This window comes from Pinus tabuliformis, chromosome 3_2, assembly GCF_031772625.1.
Source record: "Pinus tabuliformis cultivar Carrire ecotype Pingquan chromosome 3_2, CPIR1, whole genome shotgun sequence".
Lineage (NCBI taxonomy): Eukaryota > Viridiplantae > Streptophyta > Pinopsida > Pinales > Pinaceae > Pinus > Pinus tabuliformis.
Genome location: NC_142302.1, coordinates 473,176,296 through 473,197,517, shown reverse-complemented (window position 1 = coordinate 473,197,517; position 21,222 = coordinate 473,176,296). Strand labels below are relative to the sequence as shown.

The following is a 21,222-nucleotide window of genomic DNA, read 5'->3' as shown; positions in this document are numbered from 1 at the left end:
CACCGCTCCGCCTTGTTGTAGCTAACTAAGGCATCGACCACGAATTAAGTCACAAATCCTCCTATGATGCAATCGAGCCAATGATCGACAACACGGGTGATCTTATCCTCAGAGGCTTCCTGTCTCTGTACCAGCTCCGGGGTCCAATTATAGGATCGTCAAGTCTCCACCTTCCTTGGCTATTTGTTAGCTTCGTGATCCCCTCGTATAACTCAACTGTAAAGGAACAGAAAAAGATCTCGTGGATTTCTGTATACATGTACCTATCCAGCCACTATTCCTTTGTCAGTCACGGATTTCTGTTCTCCTGCGCCACGAATTCGTAAATCTTCCTATCCAAACAGTCTCCGATCTCTTTCTTAGTAGGATTCCAATGATACGACATCACACATCTCTTATGCAGATTCTGGTCTCGGCAAAGGAACCATTTGTTGGCTGCGTGTGGCCTAACCTAGGTTCAATGTTAGTTAGCCAAACAAATCCCTACACTACTGGCCCTTTCGACATCAGCCCACGGAGTGCGGACCGAAGTCTCACTCGAAGCAGTATGGGGGGATGCTGGAACCAAGTTTCTACACCCTGAGATGATCGTGATGTTGGTTTATACCCGTTGTTCTTACTTTCGCTAAGGTTGTTAAGTTCTAGGGCTCTATCAGTCTAGACCTTTACTCCGTCCTTCAACACCTCTGCGAAGGAGTATGATTGACCTTCGCGCAGCCTGAGCCTACGATTTAGGTACTTTTGCGCTGCTATGACAACGTATTGAATAGGTTTCCAAGTTATCTTAAGTGCTTTACTTATCTTACTAGCAGTCACAGTTAACGTCGCGTAATATGATATTATTACTTGCATTCATTAACCCAATATAATCACATATATTCGCGCATTACATAAACATTATAAATTCAACCCGAAACACAATATAACTAGATGCATTAACAAGAAACAAAGACATAGAATTTTTGGAATACTTTTCTTTATTGATATCTTCATATGATTACAGACTCTACCCGCCCTACGCACACAGCTGTAGGGGTCCGCGCACTCAGCTGTGGACTTCCACCCTAGGCCTTTGCGAACTCAGCTGTAGAGCCTATACCTATGCTAAGACCTGAAACTTAGACTTCTCTACCAAGACTCCAAGCCTTGTCTTCCACTACCAAAATCTCATGACACAAAAATACTGAGAGCTGGATCTTTACAACCAACTTTACACTTTACAAAATAAGGGTAGAAAACCCTTTTTGACTCATGACACCTTCGCGCTCTGTGACCACAAAATGCAGAGACTTTACAACTTTATTACAAAATTCGACTCAAAACATGGGTTTTTAGCCCCAAAACTGTCCTTGGGGGATCTCGTTCCCAACATCAAGTCAATCTTTTGTGGGTGATTTTGCTTGTACTTATTATTGTGGTGCTTCTTCCCGTGCTTCCCATTCTTTTGTTGCAAGTTTACCTTCAAATGAAGGACCCAACTCTGATACTGTTTGTATAACATCAACTTTAAAAATACAGTAATCATCCATAACAGACCTCTAGGAATCCATACGAGTATAAACTTTGTCTAAAAATAGTGGTCTACTCAATATTAGAGTGTTCTCATCGTGCACTCAATATAGTTTGTCATTGGCTATCAGCGTCAGCGTTGAGTTGGTGCAGTTGTACGAAATGTCGTTGGGTAGGCGGTTGAAGATATCTTAGCACAAATTTGGCTACATGGGAATCCTCTTCTAACTGATGAATATGTTTTCCAATGCATCAACTTTAGAAAAAAATTCTTATTGTTGAGTAAGATCATCAATAGCCAATGCTTGATCAAAGAAGTCTCGTATTTGTTGGCACAATTCATACAAAGGCTCATTTTTCTTCGCAAGCAATACAACCCAGTATTGGACTTGTTGGAAGACATCTTAAGCATCATCAGTGAGCTGGCGGAGGGAATCTCTAAGGAAAGAACAATATACTATCTTCTTTTCAATTTCATAATTATATTGAGCCATTGGGTCTGGAAGTGCTTGGCGAGAAGTTGTAACAGTGTTGCGCAACCCCTGATTCGCAGCAATAAGTTCAGTACAAGTGGCTTCAATATGGTCACAACATTCAGACATAGGGCAAAAAGAAAAATCCTTTGGTGCATTCAGAATAACTTTAGTGATGGTGGGCCACAACTTCTTAAACTTAACATTAATATCTTCAACTTGGCACTCCAATTGATCCTTTTCATTGTGCAATTGATCTATTTCCATTGTAACGATAAGAAGTTACTATTGTTTTTGTTCATATTCAAAATCTAAAGAGTTGTGTTGATTTTCCACCTGGCAGGTGAATACCTAAATAAACTTTAACAATTGCGAATCTGAGGAGTAGGTTTGAAGATTATCAGATGACAGGGTATTGGACAAAGGGAACTGAGCTTGCAAAGGTTGTCCAATGGCCACAAACTTCTTAGAATGAGTATGCATTGAAGTCTCATGTTCATGACTCTTCTCTTAATGAAATAGAGCATGAATATGGTCAATAGTTTACAAAGGTAAACAAGGAACAAGATCGCAAGTTTGTGAAACAAGGCCCAAAACTTTGCGACAACGGTCAGGGTTTTGAGTGAGTTGCACAATTTGAACTGTGGAAAGTTTTGGAAAGGATGTCAGAGGCAATTCATCGGGGCCAACTATAGAGGTAGTGGTCACGGAAGAGGCATGCACAATTGACACTTCAGCGGTTTGCTCGGTAATATCTTGAACAACATAATTGAATTCCATTTTGGTTTCTTCGATGTTAGGGTTACTTGTGTGTCGAATGTCGAAGATGGTAGTAGAAGGGGTTGTTGTATGCGGCGATGAGATAAGGGAAAGGGGAGAATTGGCAGGTGGGAAATGATGAGGTTCTTTAGTTATCTGAAATCCAACAATGAAGTCTCGAGGCTCTTCATCCGTAAGGTTTACAATCTAGGAATTATGACTCTCCAAATTATTTTAAGCTATGGATGGGAAAAGGGCAGCAAAATTAAAAGGTTCTGGACCTGTTGGTTGGACTACAGGGATGGGGTCCATAGTAACAAAAGGGATAACTGGCGGTTTGAGTAAATTTCTATGAAGAGGAACAACAATATGGGCATCAAAATTAGGAGGTGTAGAACTTACCAATGGACTCAAAGCTTCTAAGGTGCTACGGGAAAGGAACAAAGACTCTTGGAATTTCTTCAAAATGTGATTAAAAACTTCATCGACTGTTTGTTTTTTGGACAATGAAGGACTTTCCCGAAAGGGCGTGCACAACCACATTCCTTCAAATGAATAAACAAATTTACCATCTTGGATCTGACATTGGACTCCTTCCCAAGAATGAACCTCATTATTAAATACCTCTTTAGAGACATAGAGAGGCAGTGGCTTCATATGGAAAGTTTCAACATTGACAACCTTAGGTTGAATATAAGTGGTGTCATGGTGGATGCCAAACCAAATTGAATGATAATATTCATTTAGAATCGGTTGCGGTACCTGGGTTTTATTATGTGTAATGCCCACCATTTTGGTATACCATTTGGCGAAAGATTCTTCATTAATTTCTTTATCGTCGGGATCACCTGATACTTGTCACAGGGTGTATGCAAGTTCCAAAGGCTCATCATCTCATATTTCAATTTCCTGTCTACCCTCTTATGTGAACCATTTCATAATGGCAATAACAACAACCAAATAACCATAAATAAAGTATGTATCCTGCTTGTAAACATCCTCACAGGCCTTAAATAGCTCATTCAGCAAATAACTACACCAATTAAGTTGCTCCCCATGATCGCAGGCTTCAACAACATAAATATCATCTAGTGTACACTCGCATTTAGTGTAATGGTGCATCAACTTTCCTGTTATAAAGAGACATGCAAATATTATTCGAGAATTATTGATAATGTCGATCACAACAACTCAACCACCTCGCTAATATTTAGTGTAGAAGTTATCATCACCCTTTTTCTTACCCACTTAGAGATATTTTGGAAAGCGGAAGAAACATCTGCACCATCAACTGACAACCCTGTCAACTTGTAAATATCATTAACATGTATAGGGTATTCCCTATCAAGTCATAACGATCCACCATGCAATCGACTAATAAGGAACTTTGTACACTTCATAGTTGCTCCAATAGTACCAAAGACAAGCAAGTTTCATAAAGTCATTACCGTAGGTCGCTGCAAAAGTCGAAAGTTTGTTTTAACACAAGAAGACCCACTGCCACCTTGCTTTGTTGAAGGCTCCATAAAAACTTTGGGCTTCAATTCTGAAAAGACGAAGGAGTTAGCTAAATCATTACCAGCCAATGTGGCTTTCTCATACTTCCCGAGAGTGTCCTCCATGGCCACAATGTGGGAATCTGAGAGACCTGGAGAGGCAACATGTTTAGAGAGATGAGTCATGGTTGGAGTTTGACGACTGTAGACAATGTAAACGAGATGCTGAGAATGAGGTTGAGAGGGAGAAGGACTAGACACAGGAGCCATGGTGAATAATTCAACGAAACAGACACTCACAATGAGGAATCCTGGCAACACCACGCACACAATATAGACACTTTCAACAAGACGCATAATGATTAGACCATAAATTAATAAATATGACAAATTCCCAAAATCGATTCAAATCATAATAATAATGATGACTGCAATGCGGGTCTCGAGTAAATGATGTAAACAACTCGAGAAGTAGATTATAATTATGACCAACTAATGTGGAATGATGACATAGCCATAAAATTGACAATCGAAATCTAGGGTCAGGGGCAATGCCTTGGGATTTTTTTTTTCCTATATACATGTAGACCCAAGGATGGGGGGCGGACCTACCCATGGTTTTGTGCATGGGTTTTGCACATGGTTTTGGGCATGATAGTTTTCTACCGATGGTATTTTGTAGATTTAGTCAAGGAAACTACGACTATGTTATAATCCAGGGTTAATGGATTGGGGTTTATGAATGATTCGACATGTATATATATGTATTGTAACATTGAAAGGAAAATAATAAAAAACAATCTAGTAGTCCCGGTTTTGGGATCCAGGGGAAAATCTCTATGTATTTGTTTTATGTCCTCGCCATTGTATATTTTCTGTTTTAAGAATTCGTTTGCAGGTAATTGTTGTACAGGGTTAAAACCTACAACGTTTTGGTCAGATTTAATGTATATGTGTATAATACCAGTATAGATACATCTTAATCATAGATTTAACAAGCATTGAGAGAAATCAAACCTCTACAAGTGCAAACCTTTTTCCAAGTTTGTCACTCTAAAAGAGGTTTGTACCTTCAGAGATTTGATCTGTCTCGATGCTTAATATATTTCATTGTTTAATTTGCATTTTTGAATGTATAAATAGATTCAACCCCTTGAAAATCCCTTTCAGCACTTCGATTATGTAGACCACTCAACTTAAACTTACAATTCCCACAAATCTTTGCTATATCTCAAATGACTAAAAGATATATATGAAAAAAGGGTCAAACTATAGAATTGTACAACTACTTGAAATGTGTTCACCATAAGAATCTATTTTTTTCAATTACTATATATATATATATAGTTGATATTGAAATATTTACTTAACATGGACATTGAAATATTTTATTAATAAAACCACATTGTTCACATTAAGATATTTTTTTAAATACACAATGTCCATAGGTTCTTGGATTGATAGTAATTGGGTACACTATTAAGGCACTCATAGATGTTAAGTCAGTTCTTGGATTGATAGTGATTGGGTACACTATTAAGGCACTCATAAATGTTAAGTCATCAATTCGATTCTCTGCCCTATTCTAATGTTATCTTTAAACATGACCATAAGATAGTTTCACCAATACCAAATTAAAAAAAAAAAAAAAAAAAAAAATACTCATGAATATTATTTAACCTTATTTCTCTAAATATTTTATTAATAATCCACATTCTTTTATTAATAATTTTTAAATACTAAAAAATAAATTACAAATTCTCATCATCATTTTTATTATTTTTTGAAATTAATTAATTAATATTTTAATATTAATTATTTCAATTAAAAAACACGATAGCGTTACTTTAATTTATAACTCATAATAACCACACCTACAAAAATTAAAATATGAAAAAGAAATATAAAAATCAAAAAATATTTTTGAAAAAAATGAAAGGGATGGATTATCTACCCGTCTCTTCAACAACGTAGGCTTACCCTTCTCGCTTGACTATCATTTTCTTTTGTCACCTTGTCATCTCATGAAGATTCAGTTTAGGTGAACATTTTTTTTCTCCATCTTCATCGTTCGTGTCTTTATCACCTTGTCATCTAGTTAGTTTTAATGTCGGATTTAAGAATAAATTTAGGTGACTATTATTTTTTTCACCGTCTTGTTATCTAGTTTCATTATTTTTTTTACAACTAAACTATGTAAAGATTTTATTTTTATTACTATCACCAAGATTCAATATCAGATTCTTTTCTCATTATTTTATATCATTTTTTTTGACAGCTAGATTAAGTCATGATTTTATATTTAATGTTATATATATATGTGTATGTGTATATATATATTAAAAGGGAACCATCTTTTGGGAAAAAAAGACATATATTACATAATCATTACAACATCATTGCTTCAACAAACGACAACACATCATGTATAGATCACGATTCGAACCCCCGTGGAAAGGTCATTAATGAACCGTTCCAACCACCCGAGATAACATCCATATATATATATATATATATATATATATATTTTACCCAAAAAAAACTTGAACCCAGAAAAGGGACCAACATCCTCAACTCACATATCTAATGCTATTATCAAGATTGTAGGTCACTGTAAGCTATCATTATTTCCTCATCATTTGATCATTTAATGTCATTTTTTTCCCATCATTTGATCATTTAATATCCTTTTTTTGAAAGTTAGGCCGAACCATGATTTTATATTTAATGTTATTATCAAGATTATATAAAACAAAATAAAATTCGAATATATGTTGAGATAATTTAATTACTCAAAAATATTTTTATTTTTAAATCGTTATAAAATTTAAACCAAAAACCTAACAAAAACTAAACACCATACAAATTAACTAATCTACACTTTATAACTCATAAATCTATTATCCAAATCATACAATTTTAAAATACAAAATTCCATTAACCTAATAAAACAAATATAATATAGCCACCACAACATAGCAATATTGCAGCAACAAAGAAAGAGAGAAGATGAGAAAAAAGAATAGCTGCACTACTGCAAAATGCCGCTAATTCTCTGGTCTGGTCTACCACCTTTTTGATGTTTCATATTAAAAGTTATTATGGCATTATTCTATCCAATTCTTTATCTGAATATATATCATCTAAAACTTATTACGGTTGCTACTCTGAACTTTAATGCCAGCTGTCAAATACATTCTGAAAGTGACACTACATAGTGTGGTACATCAAATTTCACCTGTGCTGGGTACAATTTCACATGGTAGAGGGATGTGTAGACAAAATGCAGTACTCTACTTGTTAGAGGTACAAATAACAAAATGCTCTATTCTAGTTGTGACAAGGTTTTGCTTCTCTTTTTTTTTTTTGGTTAATTTTATTTTGAATTTGGAACAGATTTTTTGGAATTATTAGTTTCACTTTTGTAATCTATAAAGTTTGATAGAGATTTTTTGAAAGGGTTAATTTTCATTATGTAATATGAAAAAATTAAGTAATTAAGTGTTTTTGTTTTAAGGCATTATATTTATTTATATTCAAAAAGATATTTTTAACAATTAAAATTCGTGATATTATCAAAAAATGTATCAGTTAATTTAAACAAAAATATTTAATAATTAAATGGTTACAAACGGAATATAAGTTATGCGAATGTTATATGAAATGGTTAATTTTAATTATGTAATATGAAGAAATTAAGTAATCAAGTGTTTTTGTTCTAAGGTATTACATTTATCAAAAAGGCATTTTTAACAATTAAAATTCATGATATTATCAAAAAATGTATCATCTAATTCAAACAAAAATATCTAATAGTTAAATTGTTACAATAAGTTATGCCAACGTCAGATAAAAGAGTAAGTTTGTCTGGAAAAACAATGACAGTAACAAAGGAACCTAAATAAATGATGGTCTATCTTTTTTTCAACAAGAAAAAACTTTCATACTTTTCATTAAAAAAAGTAGTTACATTGTCTGAACTTTCGAAACTTGTCCTTTCATCTGATATCTATAATATATAGATCCACTTCAAAAATAGTTCTAATGTTCTTTATGTTGCACATGGTTCCATACAATAGCCCGACTACTTTAACATCAGTGTTCAGTCTTGTATCACTACTATCATTTAGTGTTTTGCTTAAGAGAAAAAGATAATAAACATATGGTTGTCTCTTTCCTGTTCTATACAAAAACACATTGCTTAAGAGAAAAAAATAATATTTACATATTACTGTCTCTTTCCTATTCTATACAAGAATTGAGACATGTACCTTTGCAACCATACCTTTATATTTTGATAATCCCCTCACTGAACAAGGTACCATTATCATATGTTGCATAATATATCTTACCTAACTCGTTGTTGCATCCCTCTTTTGATAGTTGATTTGCCACTCTGTTCCATTCTCTATATATATATGAGTGAAAGATAAACTCCGGAAAAACTTCGTTAGTCTCTAGATTCGCTACATCCAATAAATTAGGGAGGGTGGACCAAAATTTGATTTCTACATAACCCAATCTATGATCACCTTTGAATCACCATAGACTTCTATAGCCTTAATTGTAAACCATCTTGCGCATTGAAGAGCCCCCCACGGTGCTATTAATTCAACTCTATTGTTTATTCTAGATCCGTTGCACCATTTGAAGTGATAGAAACTACTAGTCCTTGTCACAAGGAATGCCCCACTTCCACATACTCTGGCTCTTGAAGCCCCATAAAAAAATCTACTATAAATGTGGACCATATCTCCTTACTGCGAATCTATCCCCTAGGGCACTCCGGTGGTTTTGACCCAGACTCTTGATAATTTGTGACAATACTAATAGTCATGTCTCCTAGGCCCTTGAAAACCCTTTTTATGGAGGTTGTCCCATGTTAACACCATGTTATGTGCTACCAACAATATAAAACATTTCAACTTAAAGGGCACCTCCCATCTCCACATCTTATGTAACCAAACTTCTTTTTCTGGTGGATCTCTACCCTGGGGTATATGATAATAATTTTCTTTAACTTGTATTAGCTCCTTCTATGTACATACACCGTAGCTCATCTTATCTTCCTTTTTTGACATAATAATTCCAGCATGACACAATTTAGAGGAAAATATATCCCATTCTATAGCTAGGGACTTGTTCAGATCTAGATCATAAGCGCTAACCCAAATGCTAGTGACCGAAACTGTTATCCCCACAACCATAATTTGGTCTAAAAAGTAATATTTATTTTCGTGCAGGTGGTCAAGGAGAGGTACTAACAAAGAAAGTGTTCCCTCCACTCCTTTAATGACATCCAACTCAATTTCAATACGACCCCCCTTGCCAACCTCCCATCTCAAGTTGCCGAAATGCTAATGCTTATTCTTCATCATGCTCCTCCATATGTATGAGGCCATTTTTCTCTTTGGAGGCCCCGCTTTTGTCCATGCCTCAATCTTTCTATTTTTTAGATATTTCTCTTTAATAACCTGTTGCAATATACCATTTCCCTTTGTTTCCCTCCATAAGTTCTTGCCAAGCAAGACCTTATTAAAGCTTTCTATATCCTTGGTTCCCCAACTGCCTTCATTCTCTTTTCCCACTGGAAAAATCGTAATCTTTCATTGATTTGGAAAAATTACATGTTGTAGATGCGTTTTGCATATGTTGTATGTTCTTCCACCATGCATGTGGGTAGCTGTAGATTCTATTACTGTCTATCAAAAAGCAAAAATCATCTCGCAGGATGTTCTATATTGTCATATATACATATTGCCACGCAGGGCTATCAGTTATAATATTTATCAGCTATATACAAAATTGTTCAAAAAATATCTGTTCATATCAGTTTTTCATGGGCTGGCTGCCCTATGATACTGTGCATCTATGTACGGGCGGTGGTAGTACTGATATGCATTTGTGCCTCGCTGCTCCTGTATCATCCACTCGCCTCTGGGAAGTGTCGTAGCCTCCTTGGATAGTTGGTCGGCACTGTTGTTGTGTTCCCTGTAGATATGATTGCAAGTGATATCATTAAACTGTTCCTTCAGTAAATTAATTTCATCCAATATGCTGCTGAGTGTGTGTGAATGACAAGCAGAATTATTATTGAACCAATCTATGACAATCTTTGAATCCCCATATATGTTTAAATGCAAGCAATTATGGCTCAATGCAAAATGAAGAAGATGATGGAGGGTGATGAGCTCAGCGAAGTTGTTTGAACCGGCTCCCAAACCCAGCTTTGCTTTATAGAAGTGTTGTTCATTTATGAAGAAGAGAAAGCCCCCTCCACATCCCTGCTGTTGAGCAGCACCATCAAAATAAGCCCATGGGCTGTTGTGATTGATGTGTGGAGGGTCACGGGGTTGGCGGACCTTTGGCTGCGGAGGCTCAGGAGTTTCATTGTAGGCTGATATGATCTTAGCAATTAGGTGCGGCCAGTGAACCCGTTTATCCTCGAAAGTCAAACGGTTTCGGGCCAGCCAGAGGTACCAACAGGTGATGATGGGCAAGCTTTGCAGCTTTGAGTTCCTGTGCTGATGGAACCAAGTCTCCCAAGTTTGATTTATATCGACACCCTCCCATTTACCAGAGTATTGTATATCAGAGGAAATTGCTTGCCAAATGTGCGACAGAACAGAGCATTGTAGAAATAAGTGCGTGCATGATTCGGCTGACTGTTTACACAGGATGCACCAAGATGGTCCATGGACCGCACGTCTCATGAGGTATTCCCCCGTGGGAACTACACCCTTAAGGATGCACCAAAAGAATAGCTTCTGCCTGGGTGGGGATGTTAGTTTCCAAATGGAGTTCCACCAGAAAGATATTAAATCCGGGACCTTATGTGAAATCAGAGATAGGTACCCAGATTTAGGGGTGTAAATGCCGTGCTCCGAAGGATACCAAATAAGCTCATCAGGTCCCTGCTTGATCCTAATGTGCGATTCAGATAAGGCACTGATATAAGACAACCAATCTTGGTGCCAAAGAGGTGGGATGTTGATCTGATCTACAGTTTTCCATCGCTGTTCGAAGATGGTGGTGCGCTGTGGATCAGCTATATCAGCTATATATGTGATCCCTTGTGAGTGCAGGTACCGGATGAGAGCTTCAGGCAATATATGCCTGCCTCCGCTTCCATTCCAAGGATCCAGGCCGATCCTGGCCTGTGTGCCATCATTGATTTTCCATATCAAGTTATCTCTGATAAGTGGTATAGCATGAAGTAGTGCTTTCCAAACTGATGATATCCCTGCTTTGGGCCAGGTCGGAAGACGGATCCAATCCATTAGTTGAAGGGGCCAAATATATTTGTGGTATACCATATGAGTCCATAGGTTATCTCCAGTGATTAAGGTCCAACCCATCTTTGCTGCCAGAGCCTGAGCGAAGGAAGGGAGATCTTTGAGCCCCCAGCCACCCCATTTCTTTGGTATGGCAATCCTCTTCCATCCAATCCATGCAAAAATGCATTTCTCTTTTGCCCCATTCCATAAGTACCTATTGCAGGTTTGCTGTAATCTGGTTAGGATGCTGCGCGGGATCCAGGCCAATGCCATCCAGAAGACCGGGGTAGCTTCCAAGACAGATTTAATCAGGACAAGTCTACCTGCTCGAGAGAGGTATCGATGGCTCCAGATATTGAGCCTCTTCTCCAATTTAGCAACTAGCCAGATCCAGTCCGCTATTTTTGGGCTAATAGGCTTGATCCAATATCCCAAGTATTTAAGGCCCTGATCCAGGGGGTGAATGCTGTAAGGAAAAAGCTGAAGTGCCAGTTGAGATTCATGGACAGTGGTTCTGGATAGGATAATAGATGATTTTGAATGGTTGGCCAGCATCCCAGTGGCGGATGAGAAGAGGGAGATAATATTTGAGAAAGAACGGGAGTCCCGGATACTACCATCAAGGAAGATCATAACGTCATCCACAAATAAAAGGTGGGTGAGGTAACAGTCCTCTGTTATCTTGAGACCACAAATATCTCCATTTCTCTTGGCTGAGGCAATAAGACGACTGAGGCCATCCATGACAATGAGGAAGAGAAGGGGAGACAGAGGGCACCCCTGTCTGAGGCCACGTTCAGAGTGGAAGAACTGGGATGCAGATCCATTAATCAGCACACTGAAGGAGGGAGTGGTAATGCAAGCCATGATCCAAGTGATAAATCGGTGAGGGAAGCCCAAATGAATAAGGAGCATTTTGATATAGAGCCAGCTGACCCGATCAAATGCTTTAGCTAGGTCAATTTTTAAGATGATGGCTTTATGGTGTTTTGTCCAGATAGAGTGAAAAGCCTCATGAGCAACCCCAATAGCTTCATGAATCTGGCGATGTTCCAGGAAGGCAAATTGTTGAGGGGCGATGTGGCAAGACAGTATGGGGCGAATGCGGTTTGCAATGATTTTTGAGATGATCTTATAGAGAACATTACAGAGAGAGATGGGACGATATTCATCAAAAGAGGAGGGAGAATCAGTTTTAGGGATCAGAGCAATGAAAGTGGAGTTGATAGCATTATACAGGGATCCCGTCATCCTACATTCCTCTACTACCCGAAGAAGGTCCTGATTGATCGTCTCATAAAATGCAATGTAGAATTCGATGGTCCATCCATCCGGCCCCGGGCTACGCTCCTTCTTAAACCATTTAATGGTGGATTCCAGTTCTTCAGGGGTCACCGGATCGAAAAGATTCTCTGCTTCTTCCTCGTTTACAAACCTAGGAAAATGTCCAGCAATGTTGATGACATCTGCGATGTTGGAACCCGGAGGTTGCTTGTATAGATTCCTGAAGTGGGATGATCCCATCTGAGAGAGCTTATTGAATGTGTCAGCCACTCCACCATCGGGCATAGGGAGATTCCATATAGTATTGCTGACTTTTTTGCCCTTGGCATAATTGTGAAAAAAGCGAGAGTTGTCATCTCCAGCCTTAAGCCAGATTGCTCTACTGCGCAGTCGAGTAGATTCTTCCCTCTCCCTAAGGATTTTTTGCTTCTGATTTTCCAGCTCCACTAAATGAGATTTTTCTGCCTCCGATGATCCAACTGCCTTCATTCTCATTAACAAAAACAAACATGATGCCTAACCAACAAGAAAGGAAGAAAACCATGTTTGTCCTTTTATTGCACAAACTTTTTTGGTGGAATGGGTTCATGGCAATAACCTAGTATATCTTGAAGCAGGGGAAGGGAACACCAAAGAGGAAGAAGTTAATTTTTTATTATGGTTAGATTTTTTATTATATGTAAATATATTGAATGCAAAATAATTTTGTTTGGAAACCCTTTACTAAAATCTGTGAAGTTCTTGACTATGACACAAGTGATGTGTGACATCTTGTTTGTTTATATAGGAAGGGTTATAATAAACTTAGTTGAAAGAGATGTGAGGTCACAATATTTTGGAGGAGGATTAAAAGTTTTACCCATAATTAACCTTTGTTAATGACTTTGGGTCAAAATCACACATACACTTTAATCAATAGTATTGTAAACATTGAAATAAAGAGACTTGAAGAATAAAATAGAACAAAATAAAAACAAATAAATCCCTAATTAAATATCTTTTAAAAAAAAGGTTTGTAAGAGAGGAAACTACTCAATAATTCTATGTTTATGTTGTAGAATCCTAAAGGAATACTCAATTTCACCTCAAAGCAATTAAAATGATCAAAGTAGTAACAAATCCCACTAAAGAGATCTCACACCAAATAGATCTATTACAAAGTCTCTCCATTCCCAATCTCCAACGAAAACCAATATAAAGTCTCTCCATTCACAATCTTCAATGAAAAGTAATAAACTTTATAGAATTATGGACACAATGGATAAATAATTAAGAGGGGTGATAGTAAAAAAAATACTTGGAATAACAATTTTGAAGTAGGAACTTTGTCTATGTTGTACATAATGAAGAATGGAATAAAGGCCTTAGCCATCGGGAGGAACAATTGAACACTAAACCAACAATACACTATTTGATAACAATGTGTGTTTGGAATCATAAACTATGTGCAATTCACTACTAATAAGTAATATATTTATAAAATATCAAATGCATACTTACCAAATGTATTGCAGCGCAGTTTGTTTGACATATTGAACTTGGAATTTCTTTTATTTTGTATTTTACACTACTAAGTAATATATTTATAACATATCAAATGTATTGCAAACTCATAACTTTATTTGCCAAATGTATTGCACAACTATTTGTTTGCCATCTTGAATTTTTTTTTTTTAAGCTTGGTAGGACTACATCTTCATCATGTCCAACTTCTCACCCTGATTGGGGGAATAGCACAAGATTTGAACCTAAGACTTTCGGTTCAGTGAGACTTCATTTCCACAACCATTGCCAATTGAACTACCCCAAACGAACTTGCCATCTTAAACTTTGAATTTCTTTTCTTATTTTAAAATTTTCAGCTAATATAAGTTTATCTTAACTCTATTTAATATTTAAAAGGATTTTTTTTTCAAATTTTACCTAATAAATATATTTACTATATAAAATTGAATCCTGTCCTTACGACACTTAATAAATTCTGTATTAAAATAAATCTAAAACTAATTAAACTTTAACTAAATCTAAATTAATTAAAATAAATATAAATATTAGGTATTTAATAATGTTATCGTTATTATTATTTATTAGAAATACACTTTATTAAGTGGATCTCCTTTAATGCTCCTTTTAAAATCTTTAGCAATGTGTACGAGTTATTATTTTTATAAATATAAATATTAGGTATTTAATAATGTTATCACAATTATTTATTAGAAATACACTTTATTAAGTGACATTCCCTTTAACGCTCATTTTAAAATCTTTAGCAATGTGTACGAGTTATTATTTTTATATTGAGAGGTGTTTCCTATACTGGTTTAGGGTGAGTAGATATTCTTCACCCCAACCAATAAGAGGCTTTCATTTTCGTCTTTCTCGCTGGGTTTAGGGTGACTAGATATTCTTCACCCAATCAATAAGAGGTTTTTATTTTCGTTTTTCTAGCTGCAATTAAAATTTGACACGTGGAAGGTTTGTCACCGTTTTCCTTTTTCAAGCTCTGTCACCCTTTGTTTTTTCTAACTACTTCACAACAAGCTGGGTCTATCACCGTTTTCCTTTTTCCAACTACTTCACGACCATCCCAGCTTGCTGCAACACCTTAGCGGACGACATCATAAACAACAGAACGAGTGACCTTCTTTTTCTAGTTCCTCAACACTCGGAGTCCTCAGTTCCAAGGCTCTATGATCTGAAAATGGGGCACTTAGGCTTCTTGTCTAAATTACAAGAACCTCTCCCACTTCCAAAGCTTTAAATTTTCCCAAGTCTCAAAGATTAACCAATGCAGAATTTAGAAATGCTTGAAAATATAGGTGTATGCTTGTATTTGTTTTTGACTGTTGAGTGCTTATGTTCATTTTCTTATGCTGATGTGAAACATAAATAACAATAAATAAAGCAGCAATGCAACAAACCCATAAGACAACAATATAATATGGAGAACACCCTGATATCTTGGGCTACGTCTCCTTGAGCTCTAATCAACTCGATTAGGCTCTCTGGGATTATGGCTTCAATTCTTTTACAAGTGCTACACTTAACTCCATTGGTTTACAGCTGAACCAATGGGCTTAGAATGCCATCTTACCCCTGGCTATCCTTGTCCTGCAGACAGGTCTAGGCTTCTCTGGACTTGACTCCTTCAATCAGTGCTCTGAGCTTCTCGAGCTTTTGGCTTCTTTGACTCCCTCAGAATTCTGCATTTGTCTCTGGAACTCCTTCTCTTGTCTTTGACACACCTCAGACAACCAGCCACAGCTCGATCATTCGATCTCCTGTTGTGCTGCAACTTCACTGCAGCCTTGTGGCTCTTTAGAAGTCTATTAGAGCTCTCTGGCTCTGCAGCTCTGCCTCCAACCTTTGGTGGCTCTGCCTATTATAGTGAGCTCAATTTGAGTCTCACACAACAGATACAGTCAGTAGGACTATACTTGGATCCCCCAAGTCTCTCTGGAGTACACAAACTCTCTGGAGTACTCTCTCTGTCTTTGTCTTAACCCTGGCTCACTTGTTGCCTTTGCTTCTTCAGGTCAACTCGGCTCTGGTTTCTCTGCTTCTAGGTCTGCTTAGTGCTTCCCTCGGCTCTCTCCTCTTTCTCTCTGTCAATCTGTGGCTTTAACGCCAATCCACTTCCTGACTGTTCGTTTCCGCTTTTCTGCTTTCTAGTTCCCCTGCCTTTGTCCTTTCGAATCCCCTCTTTCGGTAGTTACATTATCTGCATAATGCCTTATAGGGAGGTGGCCACCTATTCCTTTAATGAATGAGCATGTCAGGTTCTTCAGAAACACTCGATCGTTTGAAACAGTCGTTATTTCCGTTTACTCCAAGAATGCCTGCAAAACACGAATCTCTGCCAACTCATTGTCCACATCGGACTTCAAAATCCCGCACAATCTGCTTTATAACTTCGTCAAATCTGGTCATCCATCAGGTCGCATCTCCGCCGTTGATCTGGACCCTCCAGATCCTATGGTCATTGCACATATCGGGCAGATAACTTGCTCGACGTTTACCCGTCCAATGTGAGCGGTTTTCTCTCTCTTCCGCCGGACGCGTGTCACTCGCTGTGTGGCATCGGGCGGGACTCGGTCTAAACCGCTTACTGCTCGAAGCCCTTCCGATATCCTGCCGGTTTCTGTGGAATCCCCCCTCGGACGGAACCGAAACACTTTCTGCTGCATTTCATGATTTTTTGGGTCCGAGTGCATGTGGCTCTCCCTTTTCGAGGGGTTTTCCCTGCGATATGCGAATAGCAACTTGAATATCAGATTCCTCCCCCCATTGACTCAAACCATCACTGACTTTGCTAATTCGCGACAACGCGCGTTACCATAGTCTGCCGCTTTGCGCGCTTGATCGATGACCTTCATTGATCCGCGCTGATCGCAGTTAGCAACTGTCATGAGGATTCCTCTGATAAGCTTGATCTTCACAAGATTTTTAATCTTTGGCATAAATTATAGAGCGTTCATGAAGACTTAGAGAGTTTCAAGATCCATTTTGGATCACTCTAGTTGATCATCGTTCACTTGAAGAGGACATTGATCCGTTCAAATTATTACTTCCTGGATCTATTATCTCTCAAAACTCCCGGGCCTTCTCACTAGTTCAACATTCTCTAAGTATTAGAATTGTCTTTTTTTATAATTCTTAGAGTGAATGGATGGATTTGATAAGTTGATGTTTTATTACAAACTAAAGATGTAATACTGAAAACTTTAATATCTCAAAGATTTTTGTAATGAATTTAACATTTTAAAAAAATTATTTTCATATTAAATAAGTACTCATAAATCTTATAATAAATTGAATATGAGAGAATGAAGTGTTTTCCTATTCAACTTCCCTACTCCTTCATGTTCAAAATCCTTGTTCCAAGTTTGTTGATGAGAACATACCCTCAACTCCATGAGTGGAGAGTGAAAAAGGATGAGTGGTTGACTCATATAACTTATAAATCTATGTTTCATATATCTGCTAAACCATAAAGATAATTGTAGAAGATTTTAGATATCATGCAAAAAGAGTCCAACAAAATGTAAACTCCACATACTTAAAATATAGATACAATATGACTTTAATGTATCACAATACCATGCATAATTGTATTTACAAAATTTATTACAACCCTTCACACTCTACTTGCCATGATGATTATGTTACACATTCACATAAAACCAAGGCCCTATTTGGCGGGCTCTTTCTCTTTGTAAACACCACTTTGATATTTCGGCTCGTAAAATTCCCTCCAATATCATCACACGGCTCACCTGGAAACACCCTGCAACAATACCCAAAGAAATGAATTCACATACCCAAAAAGATGCCCCCGAGTTTCAATCTTGGGGCCAAGAGAGGAACCTAAGAGCAAAAATTAAAGAGGGAAAAAGAAAGAGAAAACAAGAAAATACTTACATCTTCTGCTTCAAAACATACTCAACATAATCTATGTCAACCCCCACTGTGGGAGAGGATTGAAGAGGCGAACCGACCTTCAATTTCACTTCAACGCCAACGTCTCCTTCGCATGCCTCCCCTCCCATACCTCTGTTGGAAACACTTTGCGGACAAGATTTTCATCACAAATTATTATTAGCCCTCCATGGACACTCAGAGACACAAGTTCAAACCCAAAATTTCTTTCTGAAAAAGCTTCGAGATTTTTTTTGAGAGAAATGAGAAGGCTCCTATGATTTTGCACATGAATCCTAGTCCATGCTTGGATTTTCCACCATGGCTTGCCACCTATGTTGCAAAAACCTTTGGAAATTCTGGGTGAGCCTAATAGTGCCCAATGGTAGGGGCTTGTGGTGAGTGTGAGGAAGCCTGCTGGGACATGGAGCTGAGAAGGGGAGAGCTAGTGATGCCTGCATTTTCGTTGTTTTCTTTTGTTGTTATGCAAGCTCATATCGTGTAGCCCGTTTGTCCTCCTGTATTCCCTAATTTCTTCAGAAATTGAGAGGGATGAATATTGTAAGTAATGAGGAGTAGAGGATCCATAGAAAAAATAGGGTGGGTTATCACGCCTTGAATCTCCATGTGGATCCTTCTTCAATCACATGTTTATAACACTTGTCAAACAGGTTAGCATTATGCAACCATATGCTACATACATAGCTTGTTTAAATTAGAGATCTATACCATTGAAATGAGCAGAGCTCTTAGATTGTCCAATATTTACATGATAATATATTTATGCGGTAAGGCGTTTCCCTTTGACTCTCCACAATACCACTTTGTACAAATCTACACCATTAAATAGAATGGTAGGCGATTGAATAATTTTACACTGTCAAATAAATAGTTAATAATTAAAAAAAATAATAATAATTAAAATGAGTAACTTCTTCTGGCAGAACTGTTTCTTCTCGCTGAACGATTTCTTCTTACTTAACTATTTCTTGATGGGTTAAAACAAAGACTTATTTCTGTCTTGTTTTTCATAAAAAGGTTTCTCTCGCAAGATTGTTTTATTTGCTCATCGATATTTCCGGACTCTTCTTCTTGCTGTAATTTTTCCATTCCAAGTTTGGCCATTGTTTTGGAAAAAATACCATTATTTTGAAGTTTAATAGTTGATCTAGATGTCCGTTAGCATGCAGGTGAATAGAAGCCTCCATTTCTATGGGGTGGCCGAAATAGTTGGATCTGTAGATTTCAGAGTGAAAACAATGTTTTGGGGAGTGGAAGGACAAATTTCCTGTGAAACGGAAATCAATTATATGTAGTTAAGATACTCACGAGGTTATTCTATGACCCTATAAACTTTTTTGGGTTCTGCAATTATAGCATTGGATTAATCAATCATGGAAACTTCCAATATTGCATCCCTGCTAGCGATTGTACTAGTCCAGTGTAATTTTTCTTTTCATCCTTCACGTGCACAAGATTTCTGAGTGGCAGACTTGTCGCTCACTCCCAGCTTATCCTTGCAAGGTGGCTTCATCCTTAACTGCAGATTGGAAGATATTGGGAATGTAAACAACAACATCGGTGCTGTTGTAACTCCGGCCTTTTTAGTGTTGCTGTAACTCCGACCATCTGAGCAAAGTTTTTTGCAGTGAATGGCCATGGCGTGTCGATAGCTAGACTCGACCTCGCGCCCAAAGGCGTCATTCCATTGCATAACCATCCATAAGGTTCTGAGATTCTGTTGGTGGTTGAAGGAGTAATCTTTGCTGGATTCAAATCTTTAAGCAATATTGTGTACAACAAAACACTCCACAAAGGAGCCATCATGCCGCTCCCTTTGCCGGCAATCCCTCCTGTCATCGAGAAGAATATGTTCCTTTCCTATGTTGAGGTGAAGCGCCTCAAGGCTTTCTTAGGAGGTAGCGGCTAGGATATATGTATATATATCTGTTTCAAGTATTGATCCTTCAAGCTTCAACTTGTACTGCCTCATTCTAATGAAATTTCATCCATTAATGATATGTTGGTTTAGTAAGGTTGCTGCATATCCATTGATTTGCACATTATCATAATTTTTAGCCATGTTTCTGAATTAAAAAAAAAAAGAAAAAGAAAAAAGAAAAAAGAAGTTTTGTTGAAACTGAAATCTGTACCGGAAGTTGGCTGTGATTTTCATTCAGTAAATTCTCTCTAAACTTTTGGAAGTGATTGGTGAAGCTTTCATGGGAACTAATTCTGAATAATAAGAAATGTTATGATATTGTGTTTAAATTTATAGATTTTGGAGTTTACCATATGCATTTTACATATAAAAAAATTTCTAGTTAGAATTTGAATTATTAATTCATTGTATTTTTTTTTATAAAAATTTACCAAAATTTGTATATTCTTTCATTTTGATAGTCTTAAATGACATTAGGTTAAAATTTATAGATTTGGGAACCTATTAAATGTATGTTATATAAAAAATAAAATAATAATAACTAGAAATTGATTAATTCATTGTAATTTTTTTATAAAATTTTACCTGAATTTGTATATGTTCTTTCATTCTCATATCTTTTATTTAATTTGGAAATAATTTCTATTTTTGGATGATTCATTTTGGTTTGAAAATTTTTAGTTTGGCAAAATGTAATATTAAATTTCCAGCCTTCTTTATGAAGATGCAAAGTGGGGAGTTTTTTTTTTTAAAAGAATGGATGGTTCCAAAATATATAAATTGTACCTTTTTTTGTTTAAGTTAAATTAAGAATCAAGAGTTTTTATTCAATTTGTTGTGATAATTAGATCTTAAAAGACCATTTACACTAACTTTATGTTTGCGATTATCAATATAGAGGAAGTTAATTCATACAAATATCTTAGAGTTGGCATTCATCACAAGATTCATTGGAGCTCCAACATTGAGAAATGATTAATAAAGGATGGAAAGCTTCTTTGGCCTTGACAACTACAGACAAGTGCTAGAGGGTAGATTACTCCCTACCACATAAGTTAGAAATT

General features: G+C 36.8%; 1 protein-coding gene and 1 pseudogene across 1 annotated transcript; one reads left to right on the top strand and one right to left on the bottom strand.

Moving 5' to 3' along the window:
• Window positions 1-3,662: 3,662 nt before the first annotated feature.
• On the bottom strand, window positions 3,663-13,287 carry LOC149181350 (uncharacterized). The gene is made up of 3 exons (XM_089414158.1): window positions 10,461-13,287; window positions 4,321-4,548; window positions 3,663-3,871 (listed from the first exon to the last, which is right to left on the bottom strand). Exons 1-3 carry the CDS (start codon window positions 13,285-13,287, stop codon window positions 3,663-3,665), a joined length of 3,264 nt encoding a protein of 1,087 aa, XP_089270284.1.
• A 6,323-nt stretch (window positions 13,288-19,610) lies between these two features.
• On the top strand, window positions 19,611-20,146 carry LOC149181349 (germin-like protein 1; annotated as a pseudogene).
• The last annotated feature ends 1,076 nt before the right edge of the window (window positions 20,147-21,222 follow it).